Source organism: Harpia harpyja, chromosome 4 (assembly GCF_026419915.1).
Source record: "Harpia harpyja isolate bHarHar1 chromosome 4, bHarHar1 primary haplotype, whole genome shotgun sequence".
Lineage (NCBI taxonomy): Eukaryota > Metazoa > Chordata > Aves > Accipitriformes > Accipitridae > Harpia > Harpia harpyja.
Window position 1 is genome coordinate 82,965,071 of NC_068943.1, and position 24,788 is coordinate 82,989,858.

General features: G+C 38.0%; 1 protein-coding gene across 8 annotated transcripts in view; it reads left to right on the forward strand.

Annotated features, from left to right (window-relative positions):
* The window catches only part of CDC27 (cell division cycle 27), a 34,722-nt gene that overhangs the window by 4,796 nt on the left and 5,138 nt on the right, over positions 1-24,788 (forward strand). Inside the window, exons 2-18 of one of the 8 annotated variants that reach the window (XM_052785126.1) lie at positions 1,615-1,690; positions 5,045-5,192; positions 7,333-7,458; positions 8,439-8,536; positions 9,063-9,217; positions 9,330-9,544; positions 10,230-10,344; positions 13,879-13,994; positions 14,431-14,530; positions 14,828-15,035; positions 15,878-16,047; positions 17,255-17,407; positions 18,681-18,889; positions 19,559-19,676; positions 20,764-20,892; positions 22,628-22,702; positions 24,655-24,729. In XM_052785126.1, coding sequence (XP_052641086.1) covers positions 1,615-1,690; positions 5,045-5,192; positions 7,333-7,458; positions 8,439-8,536; positions 9,063-9,217; positions 9,330-9,544; positions 10,230-10,344; positions 13,879-13,994; positions 14,431-14,530; positions 14,828-15,035; positions 15,878-16,047; positions 17,255-17,407; positions 18,681-18,889; positions 19,559-19,676; positions 20,764-20,892; positions 22,628-22,702; positions 24,655-24,729 — 2,286 coding nt within the window. Of the gene's footprint in view, positions 1-1,614; positions 1,691-5,044; positions 5,193-7,261; positions 7,459-8,438; positions 8,537-9,062; positions 9,218-9,329; positions 9,545-10,229; positions 10,345-13,860; positions 13,995-14,430; positions 14,531-14,827; positions 15,036-15,874; positions 16,048-17,254; positions 17,408-18,680; positions 18,890-19,558; positions 19,677-20,763; positions 20,893-22,627; positions 22,703-24,568; positions 24,772-24,788 lie in introns of those variants that run through there. The other 7 variants (XM_052785123.1, XM_052785120.1, XM_052785125.1 and 4 more) reach the window with 7 other exon arrangements.

The window sequence follows — 24,788 nt, forward strand, 5'->3', positions numbered from 1 at the left end:
TTTTTTTAGATTAAATTGGCGCTTGCCTTTCCTACTGGGAATAGCATTACAGGGCACTATTCCTTTAGCTCTGGAAGATTTCTTATGGTCTCGGAGTGCCTGATAGGTATCAGAAGCTAATTCTCTTTGTCGTCGGTTGCTGATGTATATTGGAGAAATACTAGACCACAGTGCCTTGAGTTCATAAGTTCAGATCTTGTTTGGATCATTAATAACAAAACTACTGCAGAACGGCTGTTTATGGGAAACTGCTTTGGAACTTGAGCAAGACTGCCAGATGGGAAGGAACTGCAGTCCTGATACCAACCCTGCTAACCTCAGAACACAAACCCTGATAAGCGTGCACACCACCACTAGTAGTAGGTGGGGAGGAAAGGCTGACTAGATCTTAAAAGGAATTATTTTTCACATCCCACCCCTCTTTTACAGATAACAGAAGGCTTTTAATCTGATCTGAAGAAAATTGCCTGAGTAGTGTTTGTTGTGAAACCTGTGTACCCCAGCCCTATTCTTTTGCTGGACAGCTCTTGCTTATAGTTCAGCTAATGGCGACAGCAGTGCAAGTAATTATGACAGCTACGTTAATGGTGTACACGGTTTGTACACCTGTATGTATGTTTGATTTGTGTTTCACTGGACTAGTGCCATCTTTAGAGTGCACAAATATTGACAGTCCCAAACTCTTGAGCTTGGTGTTCGTGAAAAAAGATAGTACCCTTAAGTAGGTAGCTGGTTTTGACCAAGTATGAGTATATGAGCAAAATGTAGAAGTTGATTATTGCCTTCATATATGTCTGTATATATCAATTTGTCCATCTCATTTGCATTGCATTCATTCTTGTGTGATACCTTGCAATTCTAATTAGTGGCAGTAAAGAGGTGGCTGATGAGCAAAGACCCAAACAAAACACCACAACAAAAGCGGTGGATTGCGTTCATCTTGGTTCTTAAGGGAACGCTGATAACTCTTCAAGGAAAGTGCTGTATACCTAGCACAATCAACAGCAGTCTTATACTGACAACCTCAGACACTGACATGATTTCTAGTCCTGTTAGTTTTTGGTTTGGCATGTCTCAAGAGGAGATAGTTTAAATGGGTTTATGCATAATGCCATTAAAATGGGTTGGGCACTCTAGATTTTTCCCACCTCCCCTGCCCCTCCTTGGACCTAGCTAAAGAGCAAAATGGAATACTCTGGTAACCCGTTGAGGGGTGGTTTTTGTTCTTGCCTTTACTTAATGTCTTATTGTTCGGTGGTGGTTTGCAATAATTCATGCTCAGTTATGCAGCCGGCTAAAACTCAGTAACAAGTGGAAGTACTCACTGTTATTTCGGTGCATGTTGGCTGAGGTTTATAGATGGTTGTGTATCTAGTGAGCAACATTCTTAGATTGGTTCATGACTTCAGTGCTAAATTTGTTGGTGTTTTTTTTTTTTAAATCTCTTTACTAATAGTTGAAACAACTAAAACTTGGCCTGTGTGTTTACCCTTCTCCATTCTTCTTAGGACTCCAGTAAAACAAAATTGAGCTTTGCCTTTTGACAGTAAAGGCTAATGAGTTTTGCATTTTTAAAGCTTCTCTCTAAATTTGGATTATTTTCTTGTCTTACAGGCTGCTATATGGCAAGCACTTAACCACTATGCTTACCGCGATGCAGTGTTCCTTGCAGAAAGATTATATGCAGAAGGTATGTACTTTGCAAATACAAAGTTGATGCTGCTTTCAATTTTGATTCAGGATTTTTGAGCCTCTGGTCCTGCTTTGTTGACTCCTGTTGTTGTGATAATGAAGTTTAACTTTCTGCTTGGGGAAAGCGGAAGAATGCCTTGCAATTAGGTTGGAAAATCAAATCATGTAACAGCAGCAATGTTACTTTACAGTAAAACCTCCTTAAAAAGAATTAAACTCAGAGTTGTGTGTTTAAATAAAATGTTTACAGTGATCTGTTGTATGGTATCAAATGGGAGAGAGTGGGTTTTTTTTAATAATCTTAAGCATCGCATGTCTTCCAAGGGCACTTGAGGATAGATGCAGTACACAAATTCTACAAATCGTCTTGATATTGAAAGCTGTCTTTGCTAATAATGCTGTTCAGTTATGTTGATTGGTGTGTTAGCTGAAAGAGATAATTTTGTGATGATGAGAGGATAGCATAATGAAATTGAGACAATGAGAATCAGAACATATGGAATAGGTATCTCCTGTTGAATTCTTTTTAATTGTTACTTCATTGTAATGCTGTCAGATCTAGGATGTCTTGGATACTGAGCAGGCAGCAGTAACACAAATCCGTACTTTTCCTGGGTCCTTCAAAGACCGCTTCTTTCTTGTGTTCTAGTCCCTCTTCTTCCTTAACCTTTCCTCCATGACCTCAGATAAGCTTTTTGTTCTTCTCTACTTTTTTCTTCTTTATACTGGTGTTAAGCTTTTTGTCTCTATTTTGAAAGGTATTGTCCCCTAATCACTAATATAAAAAAACCAACCCAACCCTTAAGGTAAAATATAAGCATAATAGAATTTCTCATGCTAAACAACTTAAGCTTATAATGTGAATTAAACTGTATAACCTGTTTCATGCTCTGTGTTTTGTAATGAAATGCTTTGCTTTCAATGTTTCGCCTGACATGCCCACAATGCAGTTCTTAACAATGAAAGCACAAACCTAATGTTTGATAAATAAAGAAATAAAGACTTCTTTTTTTTTCTTTTCCCCTCATGTCAAGGTTACTTATGAAATCTGGGGTCTTCCACCTGGTGGTTAAATGAGAAGTGCTGTGTAGAGTATTAGGAAACCTTATAATCTAGGTGTGCATAAAGGAAATAGTGTTTTAGGGATGACATACCTTCCCTGAACACAGCACATTGTGAAATGCAGGGAGATGCTAGATTGAAGGTAGTTACCAAGGATGTAGAAACAAAGAGAATCCACTTTTTGCAGCAGCCAAGAGAAAAATATGTGACTTGATACTGACACTATCTTTGCAGAATAATACTCTGCAAGAGTACTTCAAACAGCTTTTTTCGGTGACCAACAGTGCTGAGAGAGAACAGCATGCATGCTGTCACTTGGTTCAAGCAATTAACTGCTAACAAAACATCTGGCTTCTGGTTAAAATAAGTAGTTATACTGTGGCGTAGAAGCTGCTGAACTTCAATACAGTGACTCCATACTGGCAGTAGTGATTTTACCCTGAGAAGAACTTCTTTTAACTCCACCTGCAATTGCTGTTCTTGTGGGGACATCTGTGGCTTGGTAGTTTCCCAGAACTCTCAAAGTGTGTTAAATTAGTAGATAAAAGAATTGATTTAACTTTAATTTTCAGAAAGATCTTGTGGTGTTTTTAGGATAAGGCTAATAAAATGTCTTCTCTGGGTCTTTGGTTTCCATTGTCACTGTCTGGGTGATGACACAAACTTAAAATAGTCAGTTTTCAGTGTAGCAAAGGATTTGAGCATGTTGCCCGAAGAGGTTTTAGTACAATGCTCGTATTGATTTTTCTGAAGAGTTCCATATAGGTAGATGAACAAACATCAAAATTGTTTATTTTAATGCTGAATTCCATTTGCATGGTGGTGTGTTCTGAAAAGTATAAAGTAATGTGTGTTTCTTAATTACTTGGAGATTTCGGTTGCTTGCCTTTATAGGCAGCCTTGCTGTGATTTAAAATACATCATTGCCTAAGGGTGATTTCACTGTAACATTTGGGGAAGTATGAAGAATAGGGTAAGACACCATGGCTGTACATAATCTGTGAGTGTATCTGGTTATCTCCATCTTTTTGCTTAAAACCCAGAAAACAGAGTTAAAATGAAGTCATACAGGTATTTCACACAATCGTAGCTTAGTGCCTGAATTAACATCACAGCATGTCAATGCTCACCGTTGCCTCACAAAAGCGCCTTCTCTGGCGTTTTAAAGTTTCAGCTGTAAGGTTTTAAAGTTACTTCAGGGGTTAGCGCTCTGTCCTTTATGCTGTAATCACAAGTAAAATCAGCAAGTCTGACCTCAGTCTTAAATCTGGATGCCAAGTCAAGATTTTTGAATAGAACGTTCCTGGTGCAGTGCATAATTCATCTCTGTGGTGGAAGAAGTGTTGAAGCAGGCATCAAATCTAAAGACCTCCAGTTTCTGCTGTAGAGAAATGTTTCTGTCTTGATTGCTCTTGTTCTCTGTTTAGATAGAGACGATTTTGCCTGAAGTTTGACTCCTTCATTAAAAATTTAGAAACAGCTGAGAACTCAGCTTGGGAAGAGGATTTGTAGGAGAGCTTGTACCTATCACTACTTCTTAACATAAAATTAATAAAGGATCGGAATGGTAATCTTAAGCCATGTTCCCAATGAAATAATGAGTGTAGGCAGCAAAAAGGACAAGGCTTAATGTTGGGGTAGAGGTCACTGGTAATTGACCGACTTTAATAGTCATTAAAATCAGAAAATCTGTTCCACTAAGTCATGTGAAGATACAGCATCAAGTGCTTTAGAAAAATAACAGAAGGAAAATTGCAAACAGGAAAAGACCACTTGAAATTAGGATTAAAACTGTTAATTAGGCTACTTAGGCTGAAATAGATCTTCCTTCTGAAAGTTCTTGTACTTCCTCACAGCCATTGTTGTGCCAGTGTTTATGCACTGCTTAAGCTAATGCAAAGTGTTACTAGCAGGTGTGATAATACTCTGAGCCAAGTCTTTGTGTTAAAGTAGTTCTGTTGTACTAGGAATGACTGCTTTGCTTGTCTTGCTGTTATTTTAATAACAAGCTGGCTAATCACTTATTTAGATTGGGTAGCCAGAAGGATCAAAGTTCTCTTACAACAGTAGATGTTAAGAGCTGATCTGACTATACAAGAAGATGGCATATGGAAATTTGTTATATGCTGGCGAATAAAGAAATGCACTTCATTCAGTAATGAATTTCTCCAGTACCAATACTCGTTTCCTTGTATCTTGTTCCTAGCTGGCTTTTACTCCCTGCCCCCAAATTCCTTGTATCAAAATGGTAAGCAACCAACTGATGATTTTTTTATTTTTTTTTTTTTAGTACATTCGGAAGAAGCACTGTTTTTACTGGCGACATGTTACTACCGCTCAGGAAAGGCCTATAAAGCATACAGGCTCCTAAAGGGACACAGCTGTACTACCCCACAATGTAAATACCTGCTTGCAAAATGTTGTGTTGACCTCAGCAAGTAAGTAAATCCTTTATGTTTTGTCCAGGGTTACAAATGCATTTTTTTGTTTGGATTTCTCTTTGAAAGCTGTCATATTGCATAAACTAGTAATTCATTGGTCCTTGAGCTCTAAAGATTATTATAAGTTCAATTAATTTTGCTTTCAGATATGGACCCTACTGCAGAAACCTCTAAAAGGTATTGAATAACTTACAAAGGAGTTGTCAAGCTGTGTAGGGGGAGAAAACATTGATTGCTGAGATGGCTCAAGGAGACCACTCTGGGAAGTGTTTGGTTTAGTTTTGTGTTTCTCTGATACTTTGCTTATTTCACTAAGTGTTTCTGGTATGTATTTAATGGATAGGCCATTTCCCTCAAACAGTAGGCTTGCTCCTCTCACCCAGTTACTGCTAACTAGGTGGGTAAGAGAAAAGATGGCAGACAGAAATCTGTTTTTGAAAACCCACAACAAACACACCTTGAATCCACATCCAAGAATGCTGTATTCAACATCAAAATTAACCTTGACAGGGACATAGTAGTGTCAAGGTACCTTGCTGGTTTTCTGGAGTCTAACAGCAAGAGTATATAATGAAATTGCTCAAGCTACGGGCCCTAACGCCCTGAGAGTTTGTTGATGAGGGTATTTCATTTCTATGTAGACCCTTCAGCTCAAATGTAGGAGACAATGTCTGGTTGAAGTACAGAATGGAGATGATGAGGCACCAAGAAAGGCAAAAACTTTCGTTCAAAAAACTTTAAATACTGTGGGGGTTCTTTACAGAAGCTTAAATGTCTCTCTACAAAACAGCTTGTGGTTGTGTGTTGTGGCTTTTTTGGCTTGTTTTTTTTTTGAGTGGCCCTCTTTCAACGACAAAAAGAAAGTTTAATTTCTTTAGAACAGGTAATGTGATGTTTGGTGTTTCACACAGTATGATGCGATTGTTTTGCAGGATTCATGATCCTGCTCACAACATGTAACCAAAATGCAGGTCTCTCCAGAGGCAGCAGGGGAGGCTCCTTAGTCTTCAATACACTCTTTAATAGGCGAGTCCTTTGACAGCTTTAGAGTAGCAAAGACGTCTTGGCTTGTTGTTTCTTTTGACACTCTTTTAACACTTTCGGAGCTATTATGATTCAGGTTTCTTTGCATCTCCCGTTGAAAGGGAAATCATGTTAATGCTCTACTTGGAAAGGCCCCAGTGGAATAAATTTGAAGCTGATCGTTCCCTCCCTTGCTTTTACAAAGTCTGGTGTGTGCATATAATACATCAGCTTCTGAACTGATTTCAGTTAAATAGGTGGGATTTCTTAAACATATTCTTTAGAATTTGCTAAATTTAACTGTTTTTGCTGTTACAGTTATATGAGCTCATTTATACAGATCTACCTTATGTTCTTGTGGGAATGGTCTATACTGATAGAAGCATCTACCTATAAGTATAATTTCAAGTGCAGGCAAGAAGAGATGATTTGTTTGTGCAGGTGTCGGTCTCAAATGCCGGAAGAATGCCTCCCATCCCCAGAAGTTGTATAAAGTAATTTTCAAGCCTAATATTGAGTGGCCCATTCCATGTGAGTGGTACTGCTCGCTGCAGGTGTAGTAGATGCAAACTGAGCCTTTGTTCCCCTTTGGGGCCACTCTTACAAGAAAGCAAGGCATTAAAACCCAAAGTCTGTGCCATATCCTGGTATTGGATGTTAATGAAGTATGTGGAGCCTTATAGATTGTATTTCTTAGTTGGGAAACAAAGCCAAACTAAGTGTTGTCTTAGCTTGTTACTACCTAAAGTACTTTCAAAAATGAAGTGTCTAGAAGACTTTCTTGTCCTTTGCTTTGTATTCTAAGATTAGTCACTTCTGGAAAAGTCATGTTGTATTATGTGTCTCGGTTTTGGAGTGGTGTGGGGTTTTGTGTTTGTTTTGTTTTTCTTCCCTCCCAGTAGAGATGTTCAGCTTCAGAGTACTGCATACCTTCATGTTGCTAGAGGAATCCATCAGTTATTTAAAATTCATTTGCAGGAACTAGTTTGTACGTGGTTTGAAACCTGTGAACACTGACAGTGGATTTCTGTTTTTGTTTGCAGCAGGGTGAAAACACTGGACTACCAATACTGTGAGCCTTGTAACCCCTTTAAACCTCTTGTTTTTTAAAAAGGCTTGCAGAAGGAGAGCAGATCTTATCTGGTGGAGTGTTGAATAAACAGAAAAGCCATGATGACATTGTTATGGAGTTTGGTGACTCTGCATGCTTTACACTCTCCTTACTGGGACATGTCTACTGGTAATGTTGCTTTTTTATTTTGTCTAATAAAGCTTGGTTGTTGTTTTTTTTTTTATTTGACCAAGCCCAACTTTAGTCAGGTACATTTTTAGTCACCACAGGGTACACTTCTGGGTTATATGGCCTGCACAGTTTTGGAGTATGATGGATGCAGGTAGATAGTTGTGGAAACCATCTAACCTGGGAATGCAAGAATGGTTCGTCTTTCACCCAGAGCTTCTGACTGACTGAAAACACAAATTCCTCTTTTCCAGGTTAAGCATGCAATCCAAGAGTCGGGTTTTTTTAATACCTTTAGGTTTGTTCTGTTTTCTTACCTAAGAAACTCTCAAGGCCTGTTACTCAGTGTTGCCATTTTGATTTTTCTGTATCTGTTTTACAGATGTATAGCTATAACCTTCAAATGAAAGTTTTGAGGATCGCCAGTCAGAATAGCTTAACAAATTTAAGTGGTTTGCTTTTGCCTAGACACAAGAAAGGTTTCGGTAAATGTGAACAAATTGAATAGGAATAGTGGGGTTCTTGGATTCTTCCCTAGTATACCTGTTCTCAAAAAAATTTATTTCGGAAGAAGCTATCTTTGTAGCCAGATACTTAAGTGTTCAGTTTAGCCCCTAATTTATATGGAAAAATATTATCCATAGGTATTTAAAATGGCCGGAAGGCTAGCAATCAGGTTGCTGTTTGCAAAAAAGAAAAAAGCTGTTGCGAAGAACAGCATCTTTCTAAAATGAAAATTCTCAAGCTATACTAGTGCTTATGTAACTTTTTTTGAGGACTGTGTCTAAGGAACTTTCATCTGTGTCTAAATATGTCAAATAACTTCAAAAGAACTCAGTATTGCTCTGTGGCTTGAAAAATGAGGAATGTTGCTTTGACTCTCAACACGTTTTTGTTTTTCAACTCCTCTTCTGGAAAGCTATCTCGAACAAAAGTGCTATTCTTAAGTTTATAGGGAAACTGTTACATTCTTTTTGCAGCAAGACAGACCGGCTTGCCAAAGGATCAGAATGTTACCAAAAGAGCCTTAGTTTAAATCCTTTCCTCTGGTCCCCTTTTGAATCGCTATGTGAAATAGGTAAGTCTGCAGAACTGTTTTACTAGTGAAGATGTTTTCTACATTTCTGGTTATGTCAAGCTTTCCGATTTGCCATTGCCACGTGGCAAGGTTTATTTTACTCCTTGTCCAGAACTAGTAAGGAAAATGCCAGCAGAATTCTTTGGGAGTGCTTTTGTGAGCAATAAGGCATGTAAAATACTTTGGCAGTGTTTGGAGCTTTTGTCTTGTTTTCTTCCATTTTCACAACTTACACATTCTTGGATTTAACAATACTGTAAGTTTTCTAACCTACACTTAGTAGACCTTTAGAAACTATGCTTCTGAGAATAACTTAAAAAAGCAAATCTATTTTTTAATAAAACTGATTGTCCAGGGTTTTGTACTGGAAGAACACTTCTGCCTTAATGTAAGGGGTTTTAAATCAATGAAATAAGAACACAACCCTTCTGAAATACTTTGTCCCCTGTCCTCCTTGTTTCAGACTGAATATTCAGCATACAGACTCAGGAATAACTCTTTTAAAAATCTCCTTCCAATCTTACAGGTGAAAAACCAGACCCTGACCAAACATTTAAATTAACATCTTTACAGAACTTCAGCAGCTGTCTGCCTAACACTTGCACAACATTGGTATCTAATCACAATATATCCCATAGACAGCCTGAGACTGTCCTTATGGAAACGCCGCAAGACACAATTGTGAGTTGTGCTAAAATCATTGTATTTAAAGCAGTCTTTCCAGCTTAACTGAAAAAATGCTAATTAGAAACTACACTGTGTGAATATCTAACAGCTGCCTTCCATTTTTCAGGAGTTGAACAGAATCAACCTAGAATCCTCCAATTCAAAATATTCCTCCTTGAACACAGATTCTTCTATGTCCTACATTGACTCAGCTGTAATTTCACCAGATGCTGTCCCTCTTGGGTCAGGAACTGCCATATTGTCTAAACAGGCTCAAAATAAACCAAAAACTGGGCGGAGTTTACTGGGAGGACCTGCGGCTTTGAGCCCACTAACTCCAAGGTAAGTCCTCAAGATAGACACTTTCTGTCTACAGCTGTGCTGTTGATAATGTTTGTGATTTGAAACAGGAAAGATGTCTGGTGCTGCAAAGCATACTTGAACAGGCATGTTGATAGTGTATTATAAATAATGCTGCAGGTGCAAAAGCTAAATGACTTCAGTAACTGCTCTTGGTCCTAGTGTTCATCTCTTCTGTTTTTTAAACAAGCAGTTGGTATTTTTGATTAGAAGAGAGGAACTCTTGATGCAGTATATTGCTTATCATGGTGTTCACACTGGAAAAGTCTTTAAAGGAGTATGTTTCTGCTCTGAAATAAACTCTTTAAGAGCATTCCTTGAAGAATAGCTCTTTCCTAGAGAGCATGTAAATATGTGCTCTGTCCTGTGTGCCGTCTTATTTAAACAGCGTTTAAAATGTTACAAGCCATTAACACTTGGATGGTCTGTGTCTTAGTTGTTATGCAGGCAGGCAAAGAAAGTTCTGTATTTTTCGATTTCAGGAATATTTTCTATTAAAGTGTCTTTTATAGATGAGGATACTAAGATATTAGAGGGTTAACATAAATCAATGAAGTAGTTCTGAAATAAAGTTGATCATCTGGATCTCTGTTTTAACTGCAGAATCAGGCCAGCTCTCATGGTCTAACAATCAGACATTGATCCTTCCTCTTCATTTTATTCTCAGCTTTGGAATTTTGCCACTAGAAACCCCAAGCCCTGGAGATGGATCGTATTTACAAAACTACACGAACTCTTCTTCTGTAATTGATGTGCCATCCACAGGAGCACCTTCAAAGAAGGTATCTTGCATTCTGGAATATGATTGCTGTTCTATTAGTTTGACATTGCAATGTACTTGAAAGAAGAATCTATAATGCAAAAAACATAGCATGTGAGCTGAATTGTGCTGACAGTGGGGAGAACCCAGCTTACCCACCGTTTACAAAATTTGTTTTGAAGAACAATTTGTCTGAGTGTGGAACTGATTGAAGCCGCCTTTAGTTGTGGAAATGGTTTGGGTTAATTGAGAATTAAATTTATGTGTAATTTGTCTACAAAGTATGTGTGTGGGGAAAAAAAAAACAACCAAAAACCCCCACCAAAACCAACCAAAAACCTGCTCTTACAACTATTTAATGCAGCAAAATAAAATGTTGTTCACCAGCCTATGTATATTTATAGGCTAGTGAGGTTGGGGGTGCAGGGAGCAGTTTATTTTTAATTTGACTGCAACTGGTCAGGTATTTCCCTGACAAAACTTTTTAGACTTTTCTGAAGTGTTAGTTAAAATCAAATCCATTGTAGAATAGTCTGTTACACTGAAATAACTGCTAAAGCCCCAATGGTTTTTTTTATTTTGAAAATCTCCTTTTCAGCTAAGCAAATGAGGCAGCAAGAAAAAAAATACACCACATTGCAAGTAAAGATGTCTGTGTTGTAAATATTTTCAGCTTATAGTGTCACTTCCTTTGGCTAGCAAAACAGATTTTTTTTTTTTTTCCTCAACTTTTATAATGTTAAGCAATAGTCTTTTATTTCTTCATTAAAACAAGCCTTTTTTCCTCCACCCAAAATGCACAGGCATGTGCAGACTGCCTAACTGGTGTTGCTAGAGGCAACCTGAGGAAGGTGCTGTATCTTCTGTCCACCAGCCATCAGAGAGGAATGTACAAACACTAATGATTCTAAACAATGAAGGATTCGTAACGTTTCAGTGTGCAACGTGGAGTCTGAAGACAGTCCAAACTTGGAGTTTTCACTTTAATTTTTTTTTAATTAATATATTTTCAGGGATGACTTCAAATAATCCAGGAAGCCTCAAGTGAGCTGAAGCTACTGCTTTCTTGCAAGCAGTTCTTGAATTCTAGTTTACAGACCAGAGTAATCAAAATACTGTTGGTGGTCTGTGGAGGGCTGACTGATGGAATGGTGCAGTTTCACTCGGCTAAGTCTTGTGTAGAGGAAACTAAAAATTGTCTGTGTTTCTCCGTAAGAAACTGCCATAGTTGCCATAGTGATAAATGAGAGGTGGAATGTTGGTGACAGTTGAAGAACCATTTGTTCCTTTCTAAAAACAAAAAAAACTGAGGATTTTTCGCTGTATTTTTAGTAAATCTAGAAGTTGCATGAGCGATGCTAGTGTTTTATAGGTGTCCAACTCTTTTTAAAGTAAAAACTCAGTGCAAGTAATAGTATTGAATTCCTCAAAGTAGAACTTGAATTTCCACATTTGATGCTCTGGACAAAAGAGTTGGTGCTCATCTTGCTGTGCCGTTCTGTAAGTGAAATTTGGGAGCTGTTAAAAACTGTGTTTGCCTTCTCTCATTGGCTCAGTACTTAAAAGAATAAAAGCCAGTAAGCAGATAACTTTTTTTTTTTTCCTCCTTTGGATGGTCTTTTGAAGCCTGTGACTGGGAACTCTGGAATGTCATTGCACAAGCCATTATGGTATCCTGTCTCTAGACATCTCATTACTGCAACACTTTCTGTCAGTTCTCTTAGTCCTGCCTTCTTGTTTGGGTTTTTTTTTTTTTGCATTTGTTCTGTTGGGGTTGGACTATGCTAAAACAGTCTGCTAGAAGTATGCTTTGTATGGCTGATCCAATTCCCATCCTGTAGTTGCTGAGGACCAACCAGTTTTCCACAGTACAGTTGAAAACACTGGCTTGTGGTGGATTGTACATACATAGGAAGGTAAATTTTCATGAGTCTGAAAAATTGAAATAGTTAGCAAAGCGCAGCTCTTCAGTGTAGTACTCATCTGCATTTAATCTCGTGTGTAGTGCTACATGATAGATGAAAAGCTTTGTGGAATCAAGTCATATTTGTTGCTTTTGTGCCATACTTAGCAAAGCAACAAAACAGCACCAAGGTGTAAATTTCAATAATCCATGCATATGCTTTCTGCCCAGGTGCATCTGTGCTACTACTTAAACACAAATATTTAATACACTTTAATAAATAGCTTAGAATTCTGGCATGCTTTGTCCAATGCAAATAATTACTTGGCCAGTTTCACTTCTGCTCTTCAAATTACTGAGTTAGAAAAGGTTTAGTGTAGCTGTGGCTAGAATGTGCATGGCTTAACGGAGGCAGTTTCCTAGGAAACACTTACGTAAATGAATGAAACATTAGGTTGAATCCAAAGGCTTCCTATCTGAGTGGGCAAGCATGTTTGCTGCCTGCCTAAACTGTCCTCCGATAACAAAGAAATTGAGAAGGGAAGGACAAAACATTAGAAGTCGGGATAATGCATAAACTGGTGTTGCTTATGCTGTCATTGATGCCACTTGCCTATTTCTGGTGTCTTAAAGAACATCTCTTCCGAACAGCCGTCACCGAGTTGAATGTTGATGTCCCTGGAGTGGGCAGAAAGATAGGGTTTAAGGTTTCTTTAAAAGGCAGGGAGGGGAGGACCTGTTCTGAATCCTTTATAGGAAGTCTACACATCAGACAATGAATTTCTATCTAAACTTGTTCCTTAGGTCTCAGATTCACAGTCAGGTTATCACAGCTCTAAGTTCCCACACCTTGGCTGTGTCAGGGGAGGCATCAAAGTGCACATTTTAGCTCTGTGAAGATACAAGACAGTGTTTTGGTGCTAAGTCATATTACATGCTTGTAACCTGTGGCAAATAAAAGCTATCAAAAATGTGCGTGTGCACACAAAGCATTGCTCAACTGACATGCAGTAACTTGCGGCTCCGTGTTAACTTGACTGTAGGTATTCGTCTGTTAACTTTCTGTGTTGCATTGCAGGTCCCTTTTTGATGAAGCAGTTTATTTCTGTATCTGCTCCAAAGGCTCATGCAGTAATGATTTAATTTGTGAAATACTGGTTTATGCTATGAACAGATATGCTAAACAGGGGAGCAGCAGGCTCAGATGTTGTACAGCAAGCACCTCGATGAGGTGTTAATGGTGAATGGCTTCTGGATGTGATTGTAATACGATAATTCAAAAAAATCTTTTTCTTTCCATGGTTGGTTTTTTGTACAACTTTCTGTGGAGAAGGAACTTTAAATATGCCATCTTTCATTCTTGCACAAACATCTTAACATATAGTTTCTTGCCACTAGATGGAGATTTTATATCTTTCAAATAATGTGCATGAAGTTGGTAAACTAGGTGTTACTGGCATTTTAACAGGTAGAAAGAGAAATGCTTTTGATGGGTCCTCCGTGGAGGGGGACCCTCACCCTTTATTGAAAGATTCTATATTTATCCTCCTTTGTGCAGTGTTTGATAGACAGAATGGATTTGATTTGATGTAGCAGAGACTGAGACTTCTTAGTGACATAATAACAAACCTGTAGAAACTTTGTGTTATGCAGACTGTCAGCAGGATAAGCCAAGCTGGAACAAAATCTGTCTTCTCACAGAGCGGAAATAGCCGGGAAGTCACTCCAATTCTTGTTGCACAAACACAGAGCTCTGGTCCACAGACAAGGTAGGGGGGGGACACCAAAAAAATCATCTTGGTATTACTTTTTGCATCTCCTTTCTTGAAGGAATTTGGCTCTTTATTTTCCCAACCTGTGTGGATGTTCCTGCAGAATTCCTCTTTGGATGAGGATGGAAGTGTATTTTTTGCTAGGTAAAACAACTTCAGTGGATAAGTAGGAAACTCATGTGTGGTGGTTGGTCTGTTTGTTTTAAATAGCCTTTGCAGTTAGACCATTTCATCAATAAATGAAAAAGTAGCTGGAAGGAAATTCTGCTCATGTTCTTGATGTGCAACAGGTAGATTTATTTTTTTTCATCCCTTGAAATGGGAATATCTGTGCTGCAGTGCTTGAGCATTTTTGTTTAAAACAAAGATAAAAGCTGTTTTTATTAAAAATGCAGCGAAGAACTTTAGTTTTTAATGTGCTGTTTGTTTTCAGTACAACACCTCAGGTATTGAGCCCAACAATTGCTGCTCCACCAAACGCACTGCCTCGAAGAAGCTCTCGCCTATTTACTAGTGATAGCTCTACAACAAAGGTAACAAACTTTGTGTGTTTTGCAACCTTGTGGGACACCATGCTTTGGGAACACCAAAGCACAAATCTTTATGGACTGTAGTTAGGCGATTTGAATGTTTGCTGTTTAAAAATGAACTACTAAAGATACTCAAGTTACTGAGTGTGTGTATGCTTAAGTTTAAAACTCAAACGGCTGGGTATCATTGTTAAGGCTGCAAAGAGGCATAAATATTATTTTACATAATTCACTTGCATGTTTAGTTACCTGAATTTAAAAGACTTTTATGTATGTAACTCTTACTCTTCTTACTTGCAGGAAAATAGCAAAAAATTAAAAATGAAGTTTCCACCTAAGATTCCAAACAGAAAAACAAAGAGTAAAACAAATAAGGGAGGAATAACTCAACCAAACTTAAATGACAGTTTGGAAATTACCAAACTGGACTCTTCCATCATTTCAGAAGGGAAGATATCCACTGTTGCACCACAGATCCAGGCTTTTACACTACAGAAGGCAGCAGCAGGTCTGTTTGTTTACTACAGTCCAATAGCGTTCAGAGTAAAGCTTCATATGTCTGTATTTTAAGGTTGAATGAAAAAAAAGTTTCACTCCAGTGTTTGTTTCTTGTTTCAGTTAGCCTGCAGCTATCACCTTTCTATAATTATAAAGACACTGAATTCAGTATCTTCTAGTTAACTTACAAAGAACATGTGAAGTAGTAGTAAAAAGTGGCCAGTTGTAAGCAGATATATCTTGCAGAGTATGTTCCTTATTAGTGATTAAAATATTTTCAGGCAAGATCCTTGGAAACTGATTCACAGGAGCTATGACTAACTAACCCAGTAATCTTCCCTCAAAACTGGGTTTATGTAGTCTGTTCTCCCTTGATATTTCCCATTTGTTTAAAAACAAGTCTTTATTCAGATTGTCAGAAAATCCTAGACAAACTGCTGAATTCCTCTCTTTTGGCTCGATAATGTTTCCAGGCAGTGAGAAGATGTATCCATGGATACCAGACGTGGAAACTGTGTTCAAACCTAACAAAATGTTTGAATAGCTGCTGTAAATGCAAAACTCCAGTTGCCCTGAACTTCAGAGTTTCTCTGTTCCTCAGCATTCTGTTGCTGGCTTAAGAAGTCGTTACTATCTGACTTCCATTACAAAGGTTGATGTTTAGAATATTATGCCTAAGTTAAGAGTGCATAAGCCTGTGTTTGGGAACTCCTGAAAGATTTTCATAAGCAAATTCAGGAGCAGTGCCTGCCACAATGAAGAGCTTATGGGATTAGCAGTTTCAAGTAAATAAGTCTCAGCTGTCTTTTTTTTTTTTTCCCATTTTTATTTATTGTACTTTTCTCCTAGAAGGTTTGATGAGCCTTCTTCGTGACATGGGGAAAGGTTATTTAGCCTTGTGTTCATACAACTGTAAAGAAGCGATAAATATTTTAAGCCATTTACCATCCCACCACTACAACACTGGCTGGGTGCTGTGCCAAATTGGGAGAGCTTACTTCGAACTTGCAGAATATATGCAGGTAGGAACTGTGTGGGTTGGGTCTTACTCAGCTTTCCTGAAGAGGCTGAATTACACTTTAGATTTCTTTTAAATTATTTCCTCTTGCATGCAACCATTGGAGTCTCCTCCTTGCCTCTCCCCATCTTCACCCACAGCTGTGCTGATGTAATTGTTTGTACTGCAATGTTGTAAATTAGATCACTTGAAACAATTTTGAGTTCTAAAACCAAAAACTTCTCTTGCCCTTTTTAGCTAATGCAGATCACATCAATGACCTAGTTTCCATTGCAGCCTCAGAAATGACAGTATTGGCACAGCTGAGGTGATGTCAAACTGCTTCAGAAACAGAAGCGAGCAGTTAAGGGTAATCCAGCAGTTTAACTCTCCTTGTCGCTGTTGTCCTGATAGCTGATGTACCCATTTCCTCAGAAGTTTTTAAAACACTTTTTGACAGATAGTGTGCAGGAGACAAATGCAGTAGGTTTCAGAAGTGGTTTTTAAACTGTATACACAGTCTGATTAGAGATAGAGCACATTGTGCTTCTTAATAGTTTATTTCGAAAACTGAGGCTACAGACTCTGATGGTTTCCTAAAGCTAGGCTTATTCCCTTGTTGTTGCTTTGAGTGTTGTAACCTGGAACTTAAGTTTATGAAATAGATATCCACGTCAGAAAGACTTCATTAGCCAACTGTTGATAAGAAGCGTTAACTGTCTCAAATGACAGTAGGGCACATATACACGTTGTCGCATGCTTATGCATGCCCTCCCTCCCTGCATCAGCCGTGTTTACTGCAGGGATTGTCATGTTGCCTTTTGCCTCATAATTATTATGTACGATATCTGGAGGTGTGTAGCCCTCAGTATGAATGCGATGCCTGTCATCTGTTAGAATGGCTAATAATCATAACTGTCCAACAAAAGTATGCTATGCTTTTTCTGATTTTGTGGGTGACTTTTTTTGCCTTGCTTGTGCGCTGTGATAGAAACAGTAATGTAATCTCAGTCAGCAGTAGGGAGGGCTGGCTGCATTTCTGCCGGCATAACTGTATTGGGATATAGTCACTTCTTTTGCTTCAAGGGGAAGTCACAGGACTTGTAGCTCTGCGTAGCACACTTGCAAAGCAAAGAGGATGCATATTCTGGACATAGGAGGCTTTTCACCTTGACTTATGTGCTCTGATTTGGTAGGTGGAATTTTGTTTTAAGTTTAATTTCTGTTCTTAGGCTGAGAGAATATTTTCAGAAGTAAGGAGGATTGAAAACTACAGAGTAGAAGGCATGGAGATCTATTCGACTACGCTGTGGCATCTGCAGAAAGATGTTGCTCTTTCAGTCCTTTCAAAGGATTTGACGGACATGGATAAAAATTCACCAGAGGTATGAATTGCTGTTGTCTTGAATGAGAAGAGGGTGAATGTATGTGGCAAAATGAATGGTTTGGAGCAAAGCTCTGAGCTCTAATCTAGTTGAAGTGTATTCTTCTGTGAGAACTGCATGGCAAAACTGGAGAGGGAGGTGGCAGGATTGTCTCTTGAGCTGATGATGCCTGAAATGGCTTCTTAGAATTAGAATATCAGCTTACATGGAACAGGTTGAAACCTTTTATCTATTAATGGTTATTTAAATTTGCATTGGCACCATTCATCCAGGAAGATCACGGGTTAGTTAGTCACTCATACTGCTGCCAGTATGCAAAGATAAGGAATATCTTTTTCCTGTACCACCTTTTAATTGCTGTAGTTAATTCACTGGCACTTAAAACATACGTGCTCTAGAATTTATTTTCAGACATAATGTTGCACGTTTTTATGCCAAAGTCCATTAAACTGTAGAGTGTATGGTAATATAAAGTCATGATATGCAAAAAGTCAGGCATCTTTTAATGGGTGCCACAGTAAAAGTAACAGATGTATACATTTTTAAATGGGTTCTTAACAGAGTTAAGAAAACTGTAGATTATGTTGGGATTTTTTTTGTTGTTGGAGGAGAATCCTGTTCATGTTGTCTTGTTAGTTTGTCTAATAGTGGAAAAAATCAAAACCCATGAAGCAGTTGGTAGTTGTAGTAAGATACTCTGGAGAGAAGAAAATGCAGGTTCTAATACAAGGAGTAGAGAACAGTTATGCGGTATGGCAGTGATGCTAACAATGTGGGAAAGCAAGGGACCCTGGGCTGTGGTGCTTTACAATCTCGATGCTGGTTGCTGGGCAGGAGGGAAAGAGGAGGTTGCTGCTAAAATTGTTGCTCTGCAGATTTCTAGATTTGTCAGTTGGAGGGAGCTGAAGAGTGAAAGTGAATGTACTGTCTCCTCCTTCATTGTTCTTAAATATCTAAGATGTTTTATTTCTAGCCTTTTCAACAGCTTCAAAAGCTTTAGTCATTAGTCATTGAAGTATCTAATTGGCACAAACTTGTTGGGTGTCCTTAGATTCTAAATTTCTGTATTTCAGCTTGTCTAGCTATAAGGTGTGTTTAGGCCTATCTGCCTCTCAAGAATGAGACTTAACTGTTTTATTGTTGTTGTTATTTTTTAATCTAGGAGGAAGTTATATATAATTATGTAAATCAGTATGGAAAAATCTGTTCAGCTCAAACTTAGTCACTCTGAGTTGTAAAAAGTGTGCTGATTTTGCAATGCTGTCTTTACTAGGCATGGTGTGCTGCAGGAAACTGTTTCAGCTTGCAACGAGAGCATGACATTGCAATCAAGTTCTTCCAGAGAGCCATTCAAGTTGATCCAAACTATGCTTATGCCTACACCCTGTTGGGGCATGAATTTGTGTTAACAGAAGAACTAGACAAAGCATTAGCTTGTTTTAGAAATGCAATCAGAGTCAATCCTAGACACTATAATGCATGGTAAGTTTTGTTTCATCCCCCTCCTATTGCACATGGTACAGAACTTCTGGAGAAGTATCCTCTGTATGCTGCCACTGCTGTTGTTTCCCTACCACTCTCCTCTCTGAGAAAAAAAGCTATTTCTGCAGAAGATGTGGGCCTCATCTGTTTATTAAACAGTTACTTCCACAAGGAGGGCAAAAAATTGAAGCGTTTTCGGCTTCCACAGATCTTCTTGGCTGTGTTACCCCAGCTGTTTTGTTCTTCTGTGCAGCACTCCTTATGCATCTAGTTGATTGTTCTTCAGTTGTAGTTGGAGAGATGAGAGATCTGCACCTTTATACTTTAGGATACAGTTTCTTACAGCTTTTTCTGTGGAAAAAATATATAAAGCAGTAAAAGTTAGATCTGCTAGTGTAAGTCAGTCTTGAGAAACTTTTGTATGCTTTTTACTTTGTAGCTGTTTAGCCAGTCTTCTTGCCTATTGCATGTCAATTCTTCAAACTACCCAATTGAGCAAAAAAAAACCAAGATAGTTTTACATATACCTCTTTCCCCACAAGAAATCATTTCCCACCCTGGATGGGGTTGGCAAGTCTATAGACCATTTCTGCCAGGTCATATTCACTGATAAAGACTAGTTTGCTTAGAATACAGTCTTACTTAACAGAATTGTTTTTCTGCTTGCAGGTATGGGTTGGGAATGATTTATTACAAACAGGAAAAATTCAGTCTAGCAGAAATGCATTTCCAGAAAGCACTTGATATCAATCCTCAGAGCTCAGTCTTACTGTGTCACATTGGAGTAGTAAGTAGATTGCACTTAACTCTATCTTTGTGTTTTAATCTGCTTCCATGCTTTGTTAGCAGTAGAAAAATCATTCTGAACATTCTTAGCAAAAAATCCCAACAAGTTCAGAGTACCTGCTGGAGGATCTTAAGTGCCATATGAATGAATAACCACATGATTAATGTGTCAGAAAAGAAACCCTCCTCTCTCTCCAAACTACTTTTAGTCAGTAATGAAATTATACTATCAGGTCATGTTTGTGAGTCAGCCAAAATAGTAGTGATATGAAAATCAAGACTGTGTGCAGATACTGATGTGAACAGAGTATTTGTAGGAGTTTTTTCCTACTTGATACATAAGAAATTAAGTGGGTTTTAACTGCTATTGCATGCACTTGGACCAGCACTTCCAGTTCTGTAAAATGCAAAGGTACCTGTCTCACCTTTCAGAGTGCAATATTTTTACCCTGGCTGTATGTCCACATTGCCTTCATTCCAGTCACTTGTAGATGTGACAACTTACTAAAGCCACTTTATGCCAAGTGAAGTTTAAGTAGCAGGCAGCTACTTCAGCCACCATCCCTTCAATTAAATTGACAGGGCTATTTGAAAAGTTGGTTGTTTATCCATCTGATACTGCAGTCCTTGGAAAACAGTAGCCTTGCTCTAACAAATGCTTGCTTACAAAGTTGGGAAGCAGTTCTCAGATATTCGTGATGGTGACTTAAGGCTGTGTAAGTGTGATGGATGGTTACCTGCTGGCATTGGTTTGCCTTCTATGTGGCAGCAAAGCTATGTCAAATTCTACAGGGATAGTGACTGCTTCTCACTTGTATATGGAGAAAGGCATTGAGTTCACTCCTGGCCAAAGGTTAAATGATTTCTGTAAGCCATTGGGTGGGGAGAACGTTTTGAGGTGGAGATGGGGCGAGGTGAAGTTTCCTTCCTGTAAGAAAGCTCGTTAAGACTTGGCCTAGAATTGGACAAATTTTTTTTAAAGGAACAGATTATAAGTAAAAAAAAAAAAAAAAAAAAAAGGATTTGTCCTTGTCTGGCAAATGAGCTGTTATTTTCCCTTTTTAAATTGTTCTCCCTTTCTGTAATAGGTCCAGCATGCACTGAAAAAATCTGAAAAGGCTTTGGATACTTTAAACAAAGCTATTAACATTGACCCCAAGAACCCGCTATGCAAATTCCATAGAGCTTCTGTATTATTTGCAAATGAAAAATACAAGGTAAGATTTGGTACATGTAGACAACCTCAGGTTATCTTTAAATTGCTGTAGCTAGGAATGGGGATGCACTGGAAACTAAATGTTTACAGATTAGCACTGGGCAGCATCAGGGCTTGCAGCAAGAGCCTGGGACATTGGCCTATCTTGTAGAGGCTAATGAGAAGCATTTGCTTTGACAAGTGCCACCTTTGCTGAGGGGGAAGCTATGTTAAATTTCTTGATTGTTAAAATCTGGGGCCAACAGATGATGCTTTTTAAATTATTATTATTTTAGTCTGACCCTGGAGAAAGGAAAGAAGGGGAAACTATTGCAGCTGTCACTGACATGTGGCTGTATTATCATGACTTTATACTAAATTACTAAAAAAAGGCTTAGTAAATTTCAAAGACTGTGGTATTGAGTGAAAAATAAGAAGCTAAGCAATTTTGGTCTGATCCCCTGCTGAACTGTACCCTGTTTAGAATGAGTGAAGATCTTCCCACAGTCTCTTTCTAGTGACTGTTGTCCTCTGGCCTGTTTTTTTTGGCCACAGAAGACAAGCCGTGGTCTGGTTTTTGAAACCTTACTTCAAAAATGTGTGTGCACATGTAAAGGGAAAACTTTACTTAGAACTTTTTTTTAAAAATTCATAACTGAACCAAATGTATTAAGATTAAGGACTTAATGAAGTGCCCATTTGTAGATTATTTTCAAAATTTAAAAGCAGAGGATAAATATAAGATGAAAAAATAAATCTAGTAGTCTGCTATCTTATTGCCCCTGCACTAGTGAAGGAACTTGTTGACCATGGTGAAGTGATGTTTTAGGAAATAAAACATTTGGACTCTTTTCTTTACCAGGCTGAGACTTGTAAGACTAAAGTTATGCTGTTCACATAAACTACATAAAACTTAATGAAATGTTTTGGTTTTTAGCACTAGTACGAAGAGAATTTTGATAGTGTGATAAATTTGGCTAGTGTTAGGTAAATAAATGTAGGTTTACACTTCCATTTATGTAACAAGCCCTAACTCGAAATTGTCTTCACATGAGTAAGTTCTAGAGGGCTGGATTGAACTTCTTATAGCTAAAAACAATGTTTATTTCTAACTGCAGACTAAATGCTTTTAGGCAGGTTTTCTTAACAATGCTGGGTTGCTGTCACAGCAGAATAAATTGCTCCAGTGTCAACAATTAGTTTAAAAGTAAAGTAGAAGTTTCACTAAATATTTTGGACTTCAAATGCCTAGTATAAACACAGTCAGCACTTGTAAAAGTCCACAGATACTTACCTAAAAACAGAAACTTTCAAAAGCAGGGGTTTGAGATCGGTACATCCAGCACAAAATACATCAATCTTCTTACTTTTTCAGAAGCTCAGTATACTAAAGGAAGTGCCCACTGTAAATACAGTCAGCTGCTTGTCTTCTACCCTGTTATGCCTTGTTGGGGGTGACTGGGGCAATTTATATCACAATTGTTAGATGTGTTAGAGACCAAAGCCCAATAAACTTGCTTTAGTTCTGTAATAATGGGGCTATAATATGCTGTGATCTTTAAATGAGAAACTAAGGTAAAAAGAATTTTAGATGCTTCTCATGAGACTCTACTATTGTTCTTGATGGAATATACTGTATGTAAATGCCAGGATTATTTTTTTTTTCCACATTGGTGCTAAGTCACAGTTTAGTGATGTCATAACTGGTTGCAGACTGCTAGCTTGTACTTACTAAGCTCTTTTTTCTTCCTTTTTAGTCTGCTTTACAAGAACTTGAAGAACTGAAACAGATTGTTCCCAAAGAGTCTCTTGTTTACTTTTTAATAGGAAAGGTAGGTAAAACTTAACTGTGATCATAAGTTCTTTTGGTTTCCTTTGTTGCAGAAATGTATGCTTAATGAGAAAATTTGATGCCTGTCACTAAGCTGCTTCTCTTTGGAGCAGTATTCTAAAAATTCCTAAAGCTTTAAATAAGGCTTACTGCTCACAGCTTTGTTATGTATCAGCTTTTAAATGCAAAAGACAGTTATTACTGGAGCAGCCTTCAGCTCTCTTTAAAACAAACCAAGAAAAAATAACCCAAGCCAGTGTTATTCTCTGCCTGCTTTGATTTCACCACTGTCAGTTTGAAAGATAATTAATTTTAAAAAGCAAGAAATTGATCCTGATAAAGATTCTTCACTGAAGAGAGATACAGTGGTTATGCACACAGCCTTATATCTTTCCCTGAAGATGGAACTCTATCTAAAGACTTGATTCAATATGATAGCAATGATGTGATCAGTGGGAATCCTTAAAATTTTGAGGGATAGTCCATCCATCAGTCAGTTGGTTATTTGCACGTGTAGCCATTAAAATGTTGAATCACATTCTAATGCGTTGTATCAGAAATGCTGAACAAGGAGTAACTGTAGAATACTCCTAAGTCTCCATCAATAGCCTCAATGTCCTTTTCAGCTGACAGCCTCCCTAAAAGAGTTGTAGAAGGTTATCGGTTTGAAAGTGTAGAAGAGTCTTTAATGAGGCTAATAGAGTAGGGTAGCACAGGAGAAGGTATTACTAGTTTGTCAGCTGTGTTTACATTCCAACCTTCTTTGTGCTTAATGCCAGAGAAAAGAAATCTGGTAATAGAAATCCTCCTTCCTCACTGTCTTCTCTGCTAATATGCTTTAAATAAGTTCTGCAGCTTTCTTCTTCTGTTCACTAGGAAGAAACAAAACAAACTTACCTCTAGCACAGTACTGGATAACTCTTAATCAGCAAGATTTCTTTTTTTTTTTTCTTTTACCTCTCTCCAGTAAAAAAAAAAAAAAAAAATTGTGCTGAAATTTGTTGACTGGTATTTGTCCAGGAGTAGCTGGACCTCTAAATTGACATTAGAGTCGCCATGTCTTGACAAACTTAAGTTCTTTTGCTGTTTAAATGCTTAACACAGATAAATTACTTGGTCATCTGTCCTTAATAATAAGCAGCGCTTCAGTGCAAGTTACAGCGACAAAGAAGGTAAAATATGGGCTGGATTCTGCAACGCAGTGTTGCTTTGAAAACATTGCCGTTCAGTTTAGCAGGACAAGCTAGGTGTCACTTAATGTCCCATTATTTTCTCCACCTGCCAATGGCACTTAAAATGCCACTTGAGGATGTAAGAACGACTGTGCTGAGTCAGGTCAAAAATCTGTGTAACCATGTATCCTGCCTTTGCTAGCCCTCAATATATATTGAGAGCTGTAAGGAAGAGTATAAGATTAATGTGTGCACGTGGTGATACTTCCCCAGACTATTCTCTGGGCCTCTGACATTAGAAATCTGAGACTTTGGACTTTTCCTGAGCCCCAAGTAGATTTGGGGTTACAATGACTCAAGAAATCGAAAGAGTGGTGAGAGGTAAGACCAAAAAAACCATGTACACTAACAGCTTTTACACCCTCCTGCTGCAGAGTTCCGAAGCTTAAATTTATCTCTGAAGATCCACCTCCTTATGTTTTTTAATCTGTCAGCTGCTAGTTTAATTTAATTTTTTTGGAGTCTTAAATAGAAACACTTGCTCATTCTTTCTACACGTATTTGCTGTTTCCCTTGAGACTCGCATAATAAATCTTTCATATCTACCCTCTGTTGCTTTTCATAAAATATCAGTTAACTGTGGCTTGGTATGTTTGTTGTCCAAACCTTCAAGTAGCAACTTCATGTAAATGTAGCCTTTTATGCTTTTTATTTTAGGTTTATAAAAAAATGGGTCAAACACATTTGGCCCTAATGAATTTCTCGTGGGCAATGGACTTAGATCCCAAAGGAGCCAATAACCAGATTAAAGAGGCCATTGATAAACGTTACCTTCCAGATGATGAAGAACCAATAACTCAAGAAGAGCAAATCAGTGAATGTTACCCCTATGAATCAGGTTTGTATTTCCAACCC